At 40.4% G+C, this 21,337-nt stretch overlaps 1 protein-coding gene across 1 annotated transcript; it reads left to right on the top strand.

Annotated features, from left to right (window-relative positions):
- Positions 1-13,208: 13,208 nt before the first annotated feature.
- Positions 13,209-19,765, top strand: pank1b (pantothenate kinase 1b). The gene is made up of 7 exons (XM_026276890.1): positions 13,209-13,722; positions 15,579-15,931; positions 16,130-16,383; positions 17,060-17,236; positions 17,327-17,450; positions 17,873-17,998; positions 19,059-19,765. Exons 1-7 carry the CDS (start codon positions 13,461-13,463, stop codon positions 19,116-19,118), a joined length of 1,356 nt encoding a protein of 451 aa, XP_026132675.1. The 5' UTR covers positions 13,209-13,460; the 3' UTR covers positions 19,119-19,765.
- The last annotated feature ends 1,572 nt before the right edge of the window (positions 19,766-21,337 follow it).

Raw genomic sequence — 21,337 nt, 5'->3', positions numbered from 1 at the left:
GATGTCAGACGGTGCACAACCCACAATATTGTTCTGTGCACGCAGCATGGTTTGTGTATCATGCAGTGGTCTGGGGCTTTGGTTGTCAGTGACTGTAGACTGGTTGCCAGGGTGGATGGAGGGGTCTGAGAGGTGGTAAAGCAAAGTCATTATCAAGGTTTCAGAAGCCCGCATGTCCGCTATGTTGGTCTGTGTAGACAACGGAGCCTGCGTAAGCGATTCTGAGGTAGGCAGTTTAGCTAGTAAAGTTCTTGTGCTGTGTGTAATCACTTCAACCTTGAATGTGGGTGGGTGGGTTGGGAGTGACCACAGAATGTTGTTTAGTGTGCCAGTTTTGGCAAGGGTGTCAGTGTGATCTTTAAAGTCCTCGTCTAGACTTGGTAACTTTGAGTGTCCTTTTACCTTCTTCCAGTACACGATCACATTGTGTGTTTTTGTGATGTTATCACATTGCTGGAACAGGTGTTGGTGTTTGACATGCTTGTTTGCAAGTGTGAGTCCGAGTTCCACACATTCAGGTGAGGATTGGAAGAAACCCAGCGTGTGGTGTAAGGTTTGACCACCTTGCAGGTTGAGCCGAACAGCGACCCCTTTGGTGTAAGCTGGTACCACCGTACCCTGTTTGTTGACTAAGGTACAGAGGCTTGAACTTGGGCCTGTTGTTAGGGCGTTGTACTCATGGCTGGCTGCTGGGGTTCCCGTGACCTCTGTGACCTGACCGTCTGGCTCTGTGGGAGTTCCCGTGACCTCTGCGACCTGACAGTCTGGCTCTAGCAACCTGTGTGGCTGGAGAGAAAGAGGTTCTCGCACTTGGGCAAAGTCTTTTAGCTGTTTGAAGTTCAGAAAAGGGTCAAAGTGTTCTAGCAGGTCTTTGTTGATGAGCAATGTATGAGTGTTCATTGGTGGGACATACATGGGATGTATTAGACTCATCGGAACGAATGTCAGGTGAATGGAAACAACCTGTTCAAACTGGATGTCATCCTGTCTGTACATTCAGTTCATAAATTTGAGGTGTAAGAGTTCGAACTTGTCTCTTAGCTTCAAATTGGAGTCTTTTGAAAAGGTAAGATGAGATCACCGTCAGGTTTAATCCTGTGTCGATCAGGTCTTCCCTGTTGACTCCTTTTTGACCCACCCCCTTTTTGACAGGGCTGCCCAGGAATGTTGGCATTAGGGCAGGTGGGACGATCGGTGGGTGATGAGGACCGGTCTTGTGTAGCTCGCTGCGAAGGCAGGTAGTCAAAACAGCATTTTCTGGTACCTTGTGTTTGTGGTACCTGGTGTGAGGACCTGTGCTGTCTCGTTCAGTTAGCTGTAACAGTTAGCTCTGTGGTCTGTAGATGACAGGCAGTGTTCTGGGTGCTTGGCTCATCTTCCTTGTGAGTTTTCATGTGAAGAAGCACTTTCGGCACCCTCAGGATCTCTGCTGTCTCAGACGTGGCTGCACTGTGTTGCCCTCTGCTGGCTTGGAATGGTATTGACTCTCTGTAAAAATGTCTGTGACTGTGGTGTTGTAGGGCGCCATCTAGGGTTAACTCCAAGCAGTGCTCAGAGACAGAGACTTTGGGGTATTTCACAGTCTTTTCACAAATAGTCTTTTGCTTGGTGCAAGCTTTGTGGGCTAAGTTCCGTAACTCTTGTGTAGTCCTGTTACGTGGACACGCTGGGACTCTGAGATGAAAACTCCAACTGGCATGTAGGTTTGGGAGGAACAAAGTTTTTAAGTTGACATTCTGTACCATACCTGGTTCGTTGCATGCTCCGAAAGTAGGTGTTTCGTAGCTGACTACAGAAAGTCTGTGGGTTTTCAAATCGGCCCTGTTTGAGGTCTATAGCAATAAGGAGCCCATGGTCTGAGTTTGGATCAGAGAATTCAAGAATCAAAGTCTGTAGCAGTTGCTGGTAGTACGCTTTGACAGTCTCTGGTTGACGATCCAGAAAGCAATGCACATCACGGCTGGCCGTGATTTTTAACAGGTACAATGTGTTCACATCTGTCACGTTGGCGACAGTTTGCAAATGAAAGTCAATGGCTTGTAAAGAAGCATGAACATCATGTCCTCCTGCAGGATCTGGAATGAATGTAGAGATGCTTCTGGCTAGCTTGTGAAGTTCTCTGTGAGCAGTGCAGGGTTTGGTGACATGCGTTCTCTGGAAGGGTTCTCTTCCCTCCGTTGTTGACAGATGTTCTTGTAAGCTGGTTCTTGTTACACCCCCTTTTCCAGCTCTGGGTTCTTGGCTGAAAGGGTTGGAGTGGCGGCCCGGGAGAAATTTTGTGGTGTGCGTTTCTCCGATCCAGCCACTCTGTAACCTGTGAGATTGTCTCAGTTCGGTGTGAACAGTGTCAAGTTCATCTTGGAGCTTGTTGAATTTAGCTCGGGCCGCTTGCAAGTGTGTTTTGCAGGCCCAGGTTTTATAGTCTCTTTCTTTCAATTCAGTCTCTGCTCTTTTTAGGAGAGCGTCACCTTGCTGGAGTTTTTTGTTGAGGTCTTTTCTGGCTTCTCTCTCCAGCTGTTCTCTTTGATCTGTGTCGAGGCGAAGATCTTGCAGGGCATTGTGAAGTCTTTCAACTCCTTTCTGTAGCTCTGGATCTGTGTCGTCCTCTTTCTCGCGCTGGTTCTGGGTCTCGAGGAGAAGCTGATCAAGATGACTCTGGGTTGGGGCCTGGTCCTTCCAGGCCTCCTCCGCGATGTTGCTCCGTTCACTGAGCCGTGCCTGGGTGACGAGAATGTGAACTAGGCTTCCGAAGATCCTGGCGAGTTCTCTGTAGTAGTCGCTTTGGTTTGGATCGCGTGCCATCAGTTCATCTAGCTCGGTGTCTAGTTGCTCTGGGTGCTGCAGGTTACTGGCGTCCTTGGGCAGGAAGGGGGTCGTCACTGCTTTCAACCATGTCGAGAGGTTGCCCCCGTGGACTGCTGGACTGGATGCCTGGAACATCCTGATTCTCTGTCGGCGAGAGAAGCACAGCACACACACACAAAAAGACCAATGCAAGTTCGTTCTACATTTAACGAGCTATATTCATACGGGCTGTGCCGTTTATGAAAATTTTGGGGCTGACTGATGCAAACAGTCAGACAGTTAAGTAGCCAATTAACTTGGGTCAACGAAGGACCTGAAATGGAGATTTGACAGGCAGTAGCCTAGCGGGTCGTGTGATGACACCGGCTGCTGGTTGTCGCTCTACTATTTAACTTCGTTGGTGGCTCCCAGGTTACTGTCTCTATGTGAAATGAAAGAAACAAATCACAACAGAACAGAGGGTAGAAAAAGATCAAAGTGAAGCACAACACTTGAAATGAGATGAAAACAATAGAAACACAATGTGTTAGTGGGAATAAGGAGGCCTGAGCCTACTGCTAGGTTTTAAGATAGGGCCAACAGGTGAGTGGGCTATCTGGGTAGGAAACCTAGAAATATGGTGTGGCTTAAAGAAGTAAAAGGGTCAGAACACTTAAAATATATCCGGGGGAATATCTAATATTCTGTGGCTTATAATAAGTGGATAGGTTTTATCATTTTTGGTTCACCTGGTTGAATTGAAGTCATTCAGGTGGGAACCAGTGGCTTGGTCAACCTCCCCGGTGCTCCCCAAACACTGAACCGCAGTGTCCCCGGTCCTCCGTTACTCTGGCGCTGCGCCCTCTCAAACAGCTTGTGACTTTTAACACAACCGGCAACACCAAGATGTCAACCGCCAGACAGCACTACAAAATTGGGCTGTTCCCCAGAACCCTCTCTTCGAAAAGAAAGTGGGCCCCGATTTAGCCCCCGGTTTAGGTACTGGTCCCAGAGATTGCGTCGTGTGTCGGCTGGACTGATTGATCACCGTTGGAGTGCCAAATTGCTGATGTCTCCACTGCGTGCCGCAAACGAACAGAGATAAGGGGGACCAAGTTTCACTCACAGCCAGTGTTGGTAACGCCGGTCGGCCCCCTTGCTCACTGGAAACCTGAGATGACTGTCCAATCACCAAGGGAGTTCTACAATCAAATACACAAAGGATGAACAAAGGAAACTTAAAGTTAATTAAGGTTTGGTTTGTTTAACATCAATTGAGTAACTATATGTAGAGAGGAAAGGTAACAGCTTTACCTAATCATGATAAAACAAAACAAAGGAATTTATGATAATAATGGTAATTATCAAAATAACCTAAGTCAAAAGAGAGAAGCAAAATAATAAACATCAAATAAAAATAAAATAAAAAACAGGAATGAAACAAGAGAGAAGGAGTAGCTGGTTTTCCCCACAAGGGGGGGGGGGGGGGGAGTACTGCTTCTCTGTCTTTAACCTGCTGAGCAGAAAACTTAATTCAAATTAAAAATTCAAAACTGGTTTAAATCAAAATTTAAAATAAGCATGAATTAAAAAGGAAAATCTGAATAATATCCTATAATAACCATTGATAGCTTGTAAGTCATCATTAATGATCATGAAATTAATCAAACAGTGTGAGATTAATCAAAGAGGGTAAAAGTGGACATGCAATTTCAAAACAGAATGGAAAAGACAGAGGTCTGTTAGTCGATTTAACAGGAGACTGCCACTAGATGGCTTACCTTCTAAGTGGGTCAATCAGTGGTTGACCTGACACATCTAGATTTCCACTATTAACAATTACATTTTAATTCAAATCATGTTTGAACTAAACTCAAAGTAAATGTAAACAGTCAAAGGCAGGGAACATTCTTTTGTTTCCCTGTAATAATATTCGCACGAGCAAGAGTGTAAATGCAAATAATTATCGAGAATTTAGACATCCAATTCAAATATACATCACAGGGGATTATAAATTAGCAATCAGAGCGCATTATCTGAAATGGCCACAGGTTGGCAGCTTTGCACTCACGCAAGCTGGAATCAGAAAGCAGGGTGTACCCTGAAATTTCTAACCCACGCCTTCCCTCTGGTGTTTAGATAGAGGAATTACAGTTTCAATATGACTTAGAAATTATCTGATCGTTTGTCAGGCTGATTTTCTGCATCAAAAATCACAAGTAACAAACCAAAGGTTTTAATCTCTGAGGTGCTATATTAACATAGGTTGAAGAAGGATCCGTTCACTTCCAAAACACAACTGTAATAAAAACAGGAATTTTCCAACTGTTGACTCCAATAAACATTTATCAAAATAGCACTTATGATTTAAATGTTTTAGGTTTAAAAATCGGGTAGCTAAGCCAATTTTAGACCAGGAGTTTTTATCGTTTTATTTTTGAATATTATTGTGGTTTACCACGAATTCAATAACGATATTTAATAACAAGGCCTTTTTACTGAATCAGAGGAACATCGCTCATGTTCAGATTTACATGTTGCAACTAATAAAAGATTTCTTCATCTTTTAATTATTCATATTAAAATGTTCTCACTGTAAAAAGATTTTGGTCTTTCTTAACAGGATACTTTTAACATTATACTGCAGTTTACTTTCATTAAAAATAACAGTGACTATACTGTTAAGTTTCTACAAATACCTAGCGCTGACTGACCAGCTTTTTGCCTCAGTCAGTTGAGTGAGTTCGCGTCTTGCGACTTATCTCACCAGTAACGTTACATAATTTCATAGCGCACGTGCAGAAATTATTAAAAACCATATACACAGATTGATTGCTCACAAAACGAAGTTTGAAATGGCCGCGTTATCTCCACCAAAATGTAACAACAATGAGTTTTACATAGTAATTAACTCAAATGATATATAGGGAATTTGAATAATTAATCAAGAATTTGATTAATATATATCTCAGATGACAGTTACATTTAATTTTATTGATTATGAAAAATAGCTCAATTGCCAATACCAATACTAATCACAGGGCACTGTAATTTACTCATTAATATGTCAATATTACATTCTTCATATCAATTATTGTGATATCTCTTACTGTAAATTACTGCAGATCAAACCGTGGTATGTCCAGCACACCACTGTAGACCTATCAATTTTCAATAAAGTTATCACGCCTTATAATTCAAGGAAAAGTATTCTCTGGCCATGAAAATATTATCCTATCCTTATGATAAATTTAGTTTCTAAATTTAGAGCTTGTAGCTATAGATCAGACACATCTCAGTGACTCGTAATGTGAGTGGGGTGGAGTCCAAGCCAATCATTTTATATATGGGTTTTTAATAATTCAACTAGTAATACATCAAACTACAAATCACACAGAGTAAATATGCGTACGAAAATACAGACAATAAACATTTACAAGACATAACGGAATCCAAATAAAAGAGAGAGAGAGAGAGAGAGAGAGAGAGAGAGAGAGAGAGCGAGAGAGAGAGAGAGAGAGAGAAGTGTAGAAAGCGAGAGAGATCACAGAATGAGCTCAGGTATGAAAATCAGTCAGTAAACCTTAGTGGAACCAACAACGAATCAAATAATAGCAACACTTTAAAGCAGCATTTAAATCTCCATAGAAAACGATACTTGCATGGCCCAGTGGGTGAGCGTGGTACCGGCGACGCACGTGTGATGTCACGTGGTCCTTTGAAAACTGCGCGCGTGGGCCGGAGGCCGTGTGACGCGCGTGCAAGCTGCGCTGGATCTTGGCGTGAGCGTGGAGTCACGTGTTCCTTTGTTGCAAAGAGGTGTTCGTTCATCTTCGCGCGGTATTTGAAAGGTTCTACAAACAATGTTCCAGAATTCGTCTTCATTGTGTGGAGAGGTGAATAGTTGAATAAACTTAGTAAAGAAAAGAAAAGAAAACAACGAAAATGAAAGTTTCCAAATGAGCCATGAAAATGGCTTTCCTCTCCTCAGTCCGTGTGCTGAGGGGGGAGGAGAACTGAGCGCGGCCCGAGGCCGCGCGGAGCGACGTGTCCGAGAACGGAGAACGGGAAGAAGAACAAGAAGAGAGATGGACCTTGTTCGGTCGACTCTTATAGCTTGAGATGTTCACGCCTCTTTTCGCGTGAACCACCCAATGAACATCCGCGATCTGAAGCGGCGGGAAAGTTCCTTTGTCTCTGGGAACAACCCACCCTAATGATTTAGGACTTGTCCGATTTCATCAGGGATATTCTAGCACGTTCGTAATTCCAGAATAATACATTTTTCATTACTTTACTTTAGATAAGTGGGTCTGTCAAAGCATGACGATTAGAACAAGACTAGACATAATATATATATGACCAAAGATCTAATTTTTAGATCGAATTACACATTTAAAGATTTGTTTAACACATGATAACACTGCAGATGTTGGGAAACATCTAAATGTACCAAAAGGGAATACGTAATACATTTATAAAACATGAAAACAGAAAGTTAATGAATACATTCCATAGAATGCATTGTTCAAAAGAAGCCAGTGACTTGGCTTCTCTCCTGTCCTGTGTGGTCGTAACTTTTACAACCTGCAAAAGTGGGGGTTGCAGAAACATGGCTCTCTTTGAGAAGGTTAAAGTGAGGAGAGACATTTCCTAAAGTATGAGCTTGCAACTTATACTCTTCACATAACAAGGATTAACCATTTTATGCAATCCAAAAACATAATTAAAATACATATTAATAATAAAATGAAAGTAAGGAACTTATACAAAAAGGTTTCCTTTGTCTCCAGTGTGTTGGAGGAATTTGGGTTGGGGGTTTTCGTTTCTTCTTTGAAGCTCGCATGGGCATCGTAAATAATTTAAGTCCAGCCAGGCTGGCGCCAGGCACTTGGTGCAAAAAGAGTTTCATTTGGAAAATCAGAATTAAACACATGAATCGATGATCTGCATATCCGTTACACAAACAAACAAAACAAACCATGGCTAACAGTCAGATTCAGCGTATATTTATGATCCAGAATCAGATCCAGAGGCTGAAACTGAACGAAAGCAGCAGCAGCAACGACTCGCTCCGAGCGGGGGCTCGAACCCGGGTCTCTGGCATGGGAGGGGACGCACTAACAAGGAGGCAGAGATATTTGAAGCAGTTTTACTCACCGCCTGCGGTTCCAACCCTTTATCCTTGGGATTGCATCATCCTTAAGAAATAAACAATACTCAAATCCGTTGTCAAACTGGGCCTTGTGAACAAGCATCTTCGAAATGCAGGGTACAAACAAAAACACTTGTACAACTCCGTTGATGCTCTGTAAAAATAAACTCCATCCACTGGTCCCTTAATGCTGTTTTTTTTTTTGGTAATCTGTGCAGGGTTGTCTTGCCCTGGCAACCAAAAACACACTTCTTTTGTGACTTTTCACGACGCTCTCGCTCTGATCAGTAAATCGCTCTGATCAGTGAAATGTGTGTGCTCAACCTCGCTATACGGGAGCGCGCGCTCTTCCGGGAGAAGTGTCTTAGGACCCATATAAGGAAATTCCGCTCCATCTAACGTCACACAGAGCCATACTCGAAAAAAACTTTCCGAAACTTGTGACAAACCGGAAGGAGTATTTTGGGAACAAAAATACTCCTTCAAACGTACAACTTAATTTTTGAAACTTTGTCCATGTTTAGCATGGGAATCCAACTCTTTAACAGTGTAAAAAACTCAGTATGCATGAAATAGCATTTCACCCCCCCTTTAAGAAAAACAGCTCCACTGCGATCACTTCTCTCCTCCAATGTTTAGAGGAGGTTAAATTATGGCTAGCCCAAAATTTCCTCTTCTTAAACGAGGACAAGACCGAGGTAATTGTTTTCGGTCCAAATGATAACTCTCAGTGTATAAGCCCTGAGCTTGATAGTTTATCCATTTTCAGAACCTAGGTATTACTATTGACCAACACTTAAAATTTGATAGACATATCTCTTCTGTTATTGGATCCAGTTTCTATCAGCTTCGTTTACTGTCTAAAATTAAAAACTTTCTCACTCCAAAAACTCTAGAAATGGCTGTTCATGCATTTGTTACATCGCGTCTAGATTACTGCAATTCTTTATATTGTGGTATATCTAAATCCCAAATTGCACAACTTCAGCTTGTCCAAAATGCTGCAGCCAGACTTCTTTTAAACTGTCGTAAACATGAACACATAACTCCAATTCTGAGATCCCTTCACTGGTTGCCAATTTCTCAGAGAATAGACTTTAAAATTCTCCTCTTCATTTACAAATCCCTTCATAACAAAGATCCTGTCTATTTATCTGAACTTCTTACACCTTATACTCCATCAAGAAGCCTACGATCCTGTGACCAGGCTCTGTTGGTTGTCCCTCGCGTTAGGCTAAAGCATAGAAGGAAGCGTGCATTTGCGGTGGCTGGGCCACGACTCTGGAATACCCTGCCTTTAGAGATCAGACTGGCCCTTCCTTGTCCATTTTTAAGTCCTTGCTAAAACCTTTTTATTTTCCTTAGTGTACTGACTACTTTATTATGCTAAATTTTAAAATGGGTGGTTTTAAATTTTTGTCTGTTCTATTTTTTATGTATGTGTAATATTCTTGCTCTTATGTAAAGCACATTGGTCAGCCAGGAGGCTGTTGTAAATGCACTATACAAATCAAATTTAAATTTAAATTTAAATTGAATCCTGGTTTGCATGCTCGGTTTGGCCGTTGGTCTGTGGATGGAATCCTGAGGACAGACTGGCGGAGGCTCCCAGTTATCGACAGAATTCCCTCCAAAACTGGGACACGAACTGTCAGAGACCACATCCTCCGGAAGACCATGATTCCGGAAGATGTGGTCAATGACAACCCAGGCCGTCTCCCTAGCCAAAGGGAGTTTAGGAAGGGGAATGAAGTGAACTGCCTTAGAAAAGTGATCCACAACAGTAAGGACCACCGTATTGGATGGAGGGAAACCAGTAACAAAATCCAGGGCAATATGTGACCAGGGGCGGGAAGGAATAGGGAGGGGATGAAGCAGACCAACGGGAAGTTGATTGGAAGATTTGCTTTGAGCACAAACCTCACAAGCACCCACGAACCGACAGATCTCCTCAGCCATGGCCGGCCACTAAAAACGCTGACGGAAGGCTGCCAGCGACCTCCTCACACCAGGATCACACGTGAGTTTAGAAGAGTGACCCCACTGCAAGACGGCGGTGCGGACTGTATCAGGCACAAAATACAGACCCGCCGGACACCCCATGGGCACCTCAACCTGAGCTAATGCTTGCCTGACCCGACCCTTGACACCCCAGGTGACGGCCCCCACCACACGGCCCAAGGCAAAATGGTGTCAGGAGGAGACATGTCAACAGGCGCATTAAACTGCCAGGACAGAGCGTCGGGCTTGCCATTCTTAGAACACGTTCTGTAAGACAACACAAAGTTGAAGCATCCAAAAAACAGTGCCCAGTAAGCCTGTCTGGAGTTCAGCAGTTTGGCCGATTGAATATACTCCAGATTTCTATGATCAGTCCACACCAGAAATGGAATTATCGTCCCCTCCAAACAGTGACGCCACTCTCCCAAAGCCAATCGTACTGCCAGCAGCTCTTTGTTGCCGATGTCATAATTTCATTCTGAGGGAGAAAGGCAATGAGAAAAATAAGCACAAGGATGCAACTTATTATCATGAGGGGATTTTTGGGAAAGAACTGCTCCGACACCAACCTGTGACACATCCACCTCCACCACAAACTGTCTGCTAGGATCCGACAAAATACGAATAGGAGCAGTAGTGAACCTGGATTTCAAATTGTCAAAAGCTGCCTGAATAAAACTAGACCAACAAAATTTGGATTTGGTGGAGGTTAATGCTGTCAGAGGGGCCGCCACCTGGCTGAAATTTCTAATAAAATGCCTATAGAAATTGGAAAAGTCCAAAAACTGTTGTAAAGCTTTTCTTGAGCCAGGTACCGGCAAGTCAGAGACAGCTCCAACCTTCGCAGGGTCCATGCAAATCTCCTCCACCGAGATGATTGACCCCAAGAACGAAACCGACTGGGTGTGAAAAGTACACTTCTCCGCCTTCACAAACAATTGATTCTCCAACAACCGCTGAAGCACTCGTCTGACATGCTGGACATGCACGTGGAATGATTGAGAAAAAATAAAAATATCATCCAGGCACAAAAAGACAAAATCGTTAATCATATCTCTCAGCACGTCATTGATGAGTGCTTGGAAAACGGCTGGGGCATTGGACAGCCCAAAAGGTAAAACCAGATATTCAAAATGCCCGGTGGGGATGTTAAAAGCTGTCTTCCATTCATCCCCCTCCCTAATCCGAACTAGATGATAAGCATTGCGTAGATTCAATTTCGTGAAGAACTTTGCACCCCGCAGGACCTCGAAGGCTGTAGACATAATAGGCAGGGGTATGTTCTTAACAGTTATGTCATTCAGCCCACGATAGTCAATGCAAGGGCGCAAAGAGCCATCCTTCTTCATGAAAAAGAACCCCGCTCCTGCTGGAGAGGAAGAGGGACGAATCAAACCTGCTGCTAGAGAATCTGATAAATACTTCTCCATGGCCACCCGCTCAGGTGCAGACAAAAGAGAAAAGATGTCCACGAGGAGGAGAAGTGCCGGGAAGAAGATCGATAGCACAATCATACGGTCGATGGGGAGGAAGAGAGGCAGCTCGGGACTGACTGAAGAACGCACGCAGATCGTGGTACATGCCAGGGATCCTCCTCCTCCTGCAACACAAAACAAACAACAGAAGACGGAGCATATACAAGACAAGCAGCATGACAGCGAAAACTCCAAGAAATAATTAATTTCTCAGCCCAGTTAATATGTGGGTTATGGAGAGAAAGCCAAGGATGACCTAATACAATAGGAACAGAAGGGGAATTAAATAAATAAAATTCTATTTCCTCCCGGTGGTTACCAGAGGTAATCAAACTTACCGGACCAGTGATCTGAGTAACTGCCATGAGCTGCTGTCCATTTAAGGGAGTGAACGGTGAGAGGAGAGGAAAGGGAATGACTGGGCAGGCCATAGGGATGAGACCATTCAACATCAACACAATTCCCCTCCGCACCCTAATCAATTAACACAGAGCATTTAATGGCCGAGCCATTCAGTAACACTGAAGCAGGAATGAGAGTACGAGAAACCTCTGATGAAGAAATTGAAGTACCGCCTGCCAGAATTCTCCTGTTTACTGGTGGGCATTGGCTTTTAACAGACAGACGGCAGCAATATGACCATGACCGCCACAATATAAACAAAGCCCCTTTAAAAGTTGGCGTTGTTTCTCCACAGCAGTAAGACGCATTCTCCCCAGCTGCATAGGCTCAAGGTCAAACGATTCAGGAGCTCGGAAAGCAGAGGAGGAAACAGACTGTTCTGGCCACATTCAGCTGGTATTTTCCCAAACTTTACGCCTCAATTCCATATTGGAATCCAAACGAATAGCAAGATCAATAATATTGTCAAGCAGGTCCGGAGGGTCACGTGCGTAGATCTCGTCCTTAACATCCGCCACTAATCCATCCAAAAAATGAGCCACCAGAGCCGCTGAGTTCCACTCACTTGTAGCTGCAAGAGTCTTAAATTCAATAGAATAATCAGCAACTGACCAATTGCCGGGAAGCCTCTTTGCCAAACACAGATCTGTCAATACTTTTAACATCTCGGCTTTGAATTATTTTAAATCATCACAGCACAAAGAGTGCGAGTCCCATATGGCAGTGCCCCGGTCAAGGGCGCGTCCAGCCGATGAGAAATCACGTAAGCCACTATGGATCTGTCTAATGCGTAAGTCTGGGGTTGAAGTGAAACAAAAATCCGTCACACTGAATTAGAAATGAACGACAATTAGTTGGTTCACCAGCATAAATAGAAGGGGTGTTAAGGAGTGTTAAGGAAGATCAAGCTCCCTGAAGGTATTTTGAAAATATCCTACTGAAAATATATCAAACCTTAATTTTGAACTGGTAATAAGAACTTCATTTGGTCAACTTTAAAGACGATTTTCTCAATATTTAGATTTTTTTTTTGCACCGTCATACTCAAGTTTTTCTCAGACAAATATTGACTTATTTACAATGCCCTTAAAACCCATACATCAAAGGAAAACTTAGCCTATTTAATCAACTTTCAGATGATGCATAAATAAAACTCAATAAAAAAATGACCCACGTGACTAGTTTTGTGGTCCATGGTCACATATTATTATTTATTTTATTTATTTATTTTTTTATTGCAAAAAAACTTGTACAAACATACAAAAACGGGGAAGTGAGACATAAATTCACACCAACAAGAAGCAATCATAAAATAAAAACAGACTTTCTGGAGTCCAGGGTCACATATGTAAGTAGGCAGCTCTAAAACATGACGTTTCAGCGAGAGGGCGTGGAGGTATAATGACGTCGCATATACCGGCTGTTTGACTCGGAAACAGCCATGCAGTGTGTAAAGAAGAAATGACCGATAGTGACCTCAAATAAGATGTCAAAGACCTGTCTATCGTCTTCATCTCTTTATAACACTTCAACATTTATGTAGAACTCTGATAAAACAATTGTAAATTTTGAAGAGCCTTCGAAACGTCGAGTCGTTACGCTTCTGTCCGTCTTCCTAGCGTACATATTTGTTTCGTAAAATAATGGAAAATGCTGAAACATCCGATCAAAACGGAACGACGCACTACACCAACGGTTTAGCAAACGGATTTCACACCCTACAGTCCGATAACGGGGAGTGCATTTCATCTAAAGGAGATGGTCTGGGTTCTAGTGACAGTAGCGGTGGCCATAATGGTATTGAAAATTTCCACCATCTTCATCAGGATGTACACAACAATGGTTCGCCTGCGAAGCGCTGCAGACTTCGAAGACGCATGGATTCGGGAAAGAAGAACAGACCGCGTAAGAGTTTGACGTATTAATTATTCAATTGTAACTTAACCTGAACAGTGACAATTATCACAACATACTGTAAATAGCCTATTTTAGAGGTAGGGTTTATTTTAAAAGATCCATAATTTAAGCTGCTAAAGAAACTATATCAGCACATTAAACATTTAGTTTTTATTTATTTTTCTTTTGTACAATTAAATCTTGATAGACATTATCTTACACAATAGTTAAATAACGGTTATCACTGTACGTTTACAATTTCCATTTAACTTTTTGGTCAGTGATTATAGCGAATAATCTTTATTATTATTATTATTATATATATATATATATATATTTTTTTTTCTATGTTGCATTTCGTTCGTATTCATATTTGTACCAAGAACGATAAAGATTAGCTTTTTAGTGTAAAGTCCCGGAAGTGAACCGTATTTTTGTTGGTTTGTTTTCTTTTTGTGTTTTATTTGACTATTGTTCGCAATAAAAAAAAAAAAGAGGAAATACATTTCAAACGTGCTTGTATTAAGAGGTTTATTTGTTTTGAAAGACCGGGTTATTTAGTGTTGTGAAATCAATGTGATGTTCTCTGTGCGGATTTCATGGGCCAGATCAGAATCTGAGGGTGTGGCCAAAACACGCCAGATATGAAGGAAATGCGAATTCATCCAATGAAAGGAAAGTTTCACATAAAGGCGTGGGGGAATACAACTAGCAGACCTTACAGTTCTTGTGTAATTAACATAAAATTTACTGTATACACCTGCCAAGTGACATGAGGACATTTATTCTTCTGCCCGCAGCATTTGAATGATATATACATATCGATTAGATCACTGTGTGTTTTATATCGCTATCTTCATTATCCTTTCTGTCTCAACTGCAAAGTATGAAATTAATAGTGAAGAAATCAGGTAAGGTCCTGCGTAATATTATTAGATCAATAAGAGACATGACTTAAAAACTCTTAGTGATTCTGTTTTGTTGGTATTAATTATTCTGCATCTTTTTATTGTCTAATGACCATCAAATAGTTGAAGTAACAGCAATTGTACTCTCCAGAATCTGATATTTATAGTTATAGTATTTAGTTATTCATTGTTGATTTTTAGATGTTGTTTTTGAATATTAATATAAATGTATCTTAATTATATATTCCATTGCTTATTACATTTTTGGGTTGTTGGCTGTAAACTGCAGTAACTTGTCCATTAACTGCTGTGAAGTCACTGGGTTCCTGGTGGCTCTGGAGTACTTTGCACTCTGAGACAAGAAGTACACACACCTTTCGCCTACATGTACATCTGCCAGCTACATTACCATCACTGATCTAAACTCGGACTCCCTTAACTAATCCATGACATAAGAAACTTTTTTTTCTCCGAAACGCTGCAAAGATATTTCACTGATTCACTACTATGGAAAATACTGAGGTTGTGTCAGTGAGATCTAAATGGTTTTTACCTAGAAATGATATTGTACCTTAGACAGATTGTGTGAATCTGATGTGTAACTTTTATTTTGTAGACAGCATGTTTCTCAGAATCGCCAGGCAATCACTTTGAAACCACTGTTACCATGGCAATGAAACAGCCCACAAGCTGCAGTGTGAATAGAGGAAAATACCCCCCACACCCACCCAAAGCAGTCATATTCATTCTTTATTCATTAATATTTACCAAAAAAATATTATTTAAATATTATATATAAAATATTTAATTATTACACTAAAATATACATTATAATAATTTAAACATCTCTCTCTCACACACACACATTCATCAGAAACATAAAGAAAGATGCAAGTAATGCTTGTCAAGAATGAATATCAGAATTTCCCTTTCTAAAACTTGAGATTTTTTTTTCAGCTTTTCCATGGTTTGGAATGGATATCGGAGGCACCCTGGTAAAGTTGGTTTACTTTGAGCCCAAGGACATAACTGCTGAAGAAGAACAAGAGGAAGTGGAGAGCTTGAAGAGCATTCGCCGATATCTGACTTCCAATGTGGCCTATGGAAACACTGGTATCCGAGATGTTCACCTGGAGTTGAAGAACCTCACCATGTGTGGCCGGAAAGGCAACCTGCACTTCATTCGTTTCCCCACACAAGACATGCACCGCTTCATCCAAATGGGCAGAGACAAGAACTTCTCCAGTCTGCACACCACACTGTGTGCCACGGGTGGGGGCGCATACAAGTTTGAGGATGACTTCAGAACGGTATGTTAATGGCGACGTAATATTGGAATTTATTACATTTGATTGAATGAAAAAAATATGTTGATCCGTTGCAGGCTAGTGTTTTGTTGACGTACTGCAATGTCTTTTTCTGCCACTTATCCTGTTACTGTTATCAGGACAATGAATTGCAAACATTAGCTATCACATTTATGATTGTGTATTTGCTTTTTCCCGCAGGTGGCTGGTTTGGAGCTGCAGAAGCTGGATGAACTGGACTGTCTTATTCAAGGTCTGCTGTATGTTGACTCAGTTGGGTTCAATGGCCATCCCGAGTGTTATTTTTTCCAAAATCCCTCCGACCCTGAAAACTGTGTCAAGAGGCCATTTAGCCTGGAGAACCCCTTCCCAATGTTGCTGGTAAACATTGGCTCGGGGGTTAGCATCTTGGCTGTCTATTCCAAGGATGATTACAAGCGTGTCACAGGCACCAGGTGAATTCCGGCATCCTATTTCTTTCTTGTAGTTAAGCAAACAGGTTAATTTATGCCTTTCGTCCTTGCTTGTATACATCACGTACATTAGTAAGGAAGAAGATCTGGCTACTGCAGCAGCAGATATGCTTCTAAATAACAAGACATCACATTTATCAGATTTGTTATCAAAGAGCCACAAATATTGCTCAAACCTGATGATTTATTCACAAAAAAGAGAATTGGCAAACTACGGAGTCCAGCACATGACATGCAAGATGGGGGGGGGGGTACAAGATATCGTGGCCAATTTGTCATTTCAGTTAAATTGCATACTAAATTGTTCCCCTTTTGAATTAAATGTGGCCTTATTTTTTACAACTAAATTACAATGAGTGAGCAAATTAATACAATGTGGCCACATTTTAACTTGAACTAAGGAAATCATAGTCATAGGAAGAAATTCTTGGTTTGTAGCCATATTTTATTATTTTATTCAGGTCATGTGTGAGGATGTCCTTACCAAAGTGCAACTGACAAAACTAACTTGCAATTTTATGTTTGAACCACAGATGGCAATAATGAGCTTAAAGTTCTATAGTAGCGTAATTGCAAAGAAAAAATGAGAAATTACTTTACTTTTATTGTATTTTTTTAAATACACCGCCATTCATTTGCTTCATTGGTTGTGATTCAGTTTAGGAGGTGGTACGTTTCTAGGCCTGTGTTGTTTGCTGACTGGCTGTGAGACATTTGAGGAGGCCTTAGAGATGGCAGCTAAAGGGGACAGCACAAATGTTGACAAACTAGTGAAGGATATCTATGGAGGCGATTACGAACGCTTCGGTCTCCAGGGTTCTGCCGTTGCATCCAGGTATAGACAGATTTGCCATCATTTTCAATGTAAAAAGATGTAATCATGTTTGTAATTAAAGGCAAGTTTTTTCCCCTTTTAATTTGTTAGTTTTGGTCATATGATGTGCAAAGAGAAACGTGACAGTATAAGTAAAGAGGACCTGGCCAGGGCCACTCTTGTCACCATCACAAACAACACTGGTTCCATCGCCCGCATGTGTGCAGTGAACGAGGTTTGAAAACATTTTCTCTTAATGCAAAAACTCAACTGTTCTGTTTAAGAATGTTTTTTGCAATTTCTATTCATAGTTCCATCCAAAATAATGGATTTCTATTTAGAATACATAAGATAAATTCAGTTGCCATTACCCTGTGAAATAAATAATATAAAGACTATGTCCGTGAAGCTAAAAATGACCTTGAACTCTGTGTGCTCTGGGCTTCTTTACAGTGTTGTCTTGTGGAATGGAGATCAAGCAGCATTGTACAGGGCTATCACAGCATACTGAACAGCCACAAGATAGATAAATGTTTTTATGCTCTGGTGTAAAGGTAGAGAAAGTGGAATGTAGATCTTTCCTATTTTCTCTACTTCAGAATTAAAATAGAGAAATATTGCTGTTATTCTGAATGCCTGTTTTTTAATTTTCTTCAGAATATCGATAGAGTTGTTTTTGTTGGGAATTTCCTTCGGATCAACACAATATCAACTAAGCTGCTAGCCTATGCCATGGACTTCTGGTCTAACGGACAACTGAAAGCCCTTTTCTTAGAACATGAAGTAAGTCTTTTTTCAATTACTTGTAATTCCTTGCCAATGCTGGAATCAGTTGCATTAATTATGTTTGTCCATCTTGGACTTGCGCCAGAACCTTCTATATAGGGGTCAATCAATATATCAGCCAAGCAAGTATATGTTATGTTAAAATGATTGGAATCAGCCAATAAACGCACCCATGTCATTAATGTTTTAATACACATTTTTTAACGGTGGAAATATTAACAAAATTACAATTAGGTGTTTTTAAACAGCCAATAAAATCAAAAGTTGTGGCTTCCAGTTAACTTTCATACAAAAATATTGACTGTACCAGAAAAGTGTGTGTGTGTTTCTAAAGATGAATATGAGGATCTAAATATTAGGGAGTAACATGAAAATGAGCACCTGTTAAATTATGATAAAAACAGATGAATTGGCCTCCTGCTCTAAATGCAAGGTATTTATGGGTCTATAACAAATGATAAATGTTTAAATATTGTTAAAAGTAAACAAGGTACAAATACTACTTGTACGTTTTTCCTACCCTGTGATGGTCAACGGCTGTCACTGCACGACCTTTATTCAGATTAACAGGATTTTTAGCTCCCCCTTGTGTCAGTTCTAAAATCTTCCGTCAGAACTGTCAATGGATAATATTGATTTCAGATTTCAAATATTAATTATAATGTATTATATAAATTAAAATAATTTAAGATAAATAAAAAAAAAGTTGTGTACATCTCTTAAGAGATTTTATATTCAAAGGTTTGGGGTTGGTAAGATTTTTTTTATGTTTTATGCTTACCAAAGCTGCATTAATTAAAATGACTGTTTTTCTATATATATATATGTGTGTGTGTGTGTGTGTGTGTGTGAAATAAAATTAAGTTATTTAATTATAGCTTAATTTTTCTTTTTTACAAAACATTTGACTAGTAGTGCATATACTGTAATATCAGTCACGGATTTCTCATTAGGCCTAAACAAATACCGTCATGTCACATGAAACAATATTTATCATTTGAATACATTTATTTAAATAAATGTAAAAATAATAAAATGCTCTGCTTTTTTACTGCAGGGTTATTTTGGAGCTGTTGGTGCCTTCCTAGAGCTACTGAAGATGACTGAAGACTCCTGAGACACTTTAAACCAGAAGCTGCTGTAAGATTTCAGGAAAGCCACATACCCTAATAAGGAAAAGCCATTTAAGAATGTTTCGAGATTCCGTTCCCCTTCAAATCATCTACATGCTGGCCTTTCTATGCTCGTGACAGGAGCAGGTGATCAAGAGGTTATGATGCAAAAGTGCACCATTTTCTCTGGTGATAAGCTGCACCTCATGCTAACTGTTCCTTGTCACCATTGCCATAATCCCAGCACAGCTTTGCCTTTGTCGTGTATTGATGATTTGATTGGATGATGATTTAGGACACTAATGATTGTGTACTCCTTCTTTTCCCTGTTTGTGGGCTTTATGAAAACAATTGTAATATATGAAAAGGGTTTGGAGGTGAGTATTATATGTATTAGGCCTGCTTTCCCCAATCCCCTCTGAACCAAATCATGCTTTGAACCACAAATCAGATTTATATTTACGCATCGATGAGCGTAAGAGCAGCCCATTTATGCGAGACTTTGGTCTCCCACATACAAGCATTTATAATATCTGTATTACATTAAAAATGCTAAGTTATATTATTACATTTAAAGCTGCAGTCGGTAACTTTTGACGCTCTAGCGGTTAATAAACAGAACTGCTTGCGTCTTGCGAAAGAACATTGTAACCGGAGCTACTTCTCTCTGTTTATGTCAATGAAGAATCACAAAGGTACTGGGTTACTCCACCGCGGTACCCCCGAGGCATTCTAAAATAGTCCGAATATAAACACTTATTATAGGTGCACCCTAGTGATTCAGGACAGACTAAAAAACGGTTTGGAAAATGGATTCATGGTGTACTCGCTTATTATATACATTTTGTAAATCTTGAACTCAAAAAAAAAGTTACGGACCGCAGCTCTGATTGGTTGTTTCTTACCGGGAGCGGATGAATTTCTGAAAATGGCAATAGGACCACTGGGAGGAGCCAGAGGAGCTTGATTTTTTTACGGATTCTCTATCTCATATTCTACTGTCAGGACATAATGACAGGTTTCACGAATACATTTTTACAAAAGTTACCTACTTCAGTTTTAAAGTCATTTTGGACACTAAAGCGCAAGTTCAAATTCATAATTCTGACCATTTATTTCTAATTAGATAAAGCCTATATTTTAACCCTTTTACACAATTAGCTAAATGTTGTCAGGTAGACTTGTTTTATCTTCATTGGACCTTGTATGATTAGTGGATTGTTGACCTGAGTAGCTGTTTCCAAGATATCTTTACCTCCTTTTAACTGGTCTGTGTAATGAACAGATAACTTATGCACCTGAGCTGACACTAATAGTGTTGGGACCAAATTGTCTATATTTACTGGAAAACAGTATCTTCTTCAGATGGAGATTTCTCATAGTTCACTACATACAGTAGCGCAAGTCCTTTCTTAACCTGATAATGATTTATATTTGGTTTTGCAGTCAAAATTCTGAGATTTCTCTGATCTGAATGTGTTAACAGTTTACCCTGTGTATATACACTGTAGTGTGTAATGTTTTATATGTATTTTGTTTTTAATTTGCACAAACCATCTCTTGTCATTTTCATGCCATTATGCAGTGATGTCTTACATTTGAGACAGCTAACAAAGATCTATATTTAGTCAAACCTCCTCACAAATGCCTTCATCCATTTAAACATTTTCAGCTTAAACATCATCAATTACTGAAAATATTTTGCCTTTTTCTTCTCATGTATCAACTTAAGAATCTCTTAACATATGCCTAAACACCTCTCTATATTAAAACTGGACAGCTGGGTCTGACTGTGAACGCTCCAGATTGTTGTTCAGAACCAGATGTATGTTAAACATGTGCTCCTAAAGCTGGAATCAGAAATTCCAAGTTACTATAATCTGTTTAAATATGTAAGATCAGAAACAAGAGCACTTCAAAGAGAAAATGTATTGCCTTTCCCTCCCTTTGAGCCACACAGCATGTCAGCAGTTACATTTGTACCAATTTCATTTTCTCATTTTGCCTCCTCAACACTGTAAATATTAACTAAAACGCACATTTAATCCTTTATTTTTAACGGCACTGACATTGTGTGGATTTATCATGAATTCAAGCAAGACCAAAACTCCTAAAAGGAGGTAATATGAGGAATATTATCATAATGCAATTTCTTTTAGAGGATTGTGTCTTTTGTGTCAGAAGTGGTCATATATTGTGAGTGTACTGAACCTACTGCATACTT

The sequence above is a fragment of the Carassius auratus genome, chromosome 12, assembly GCF_003368295.1.
Source record: "Carassius auratus strain Wakin chromosome 12, ASM336829v1, whole genome shotgun sequence".
NCBI lineage: Eukaryota > Metazoa > Chordata > Actinopteri > Cypriniformes > Cyprinidae > Carassius > Carassius auratus.
Note: the sequence above shows the minus strand (reverse complement) of the source record. Positions and strands in the feature narration are given on the sequence as shown.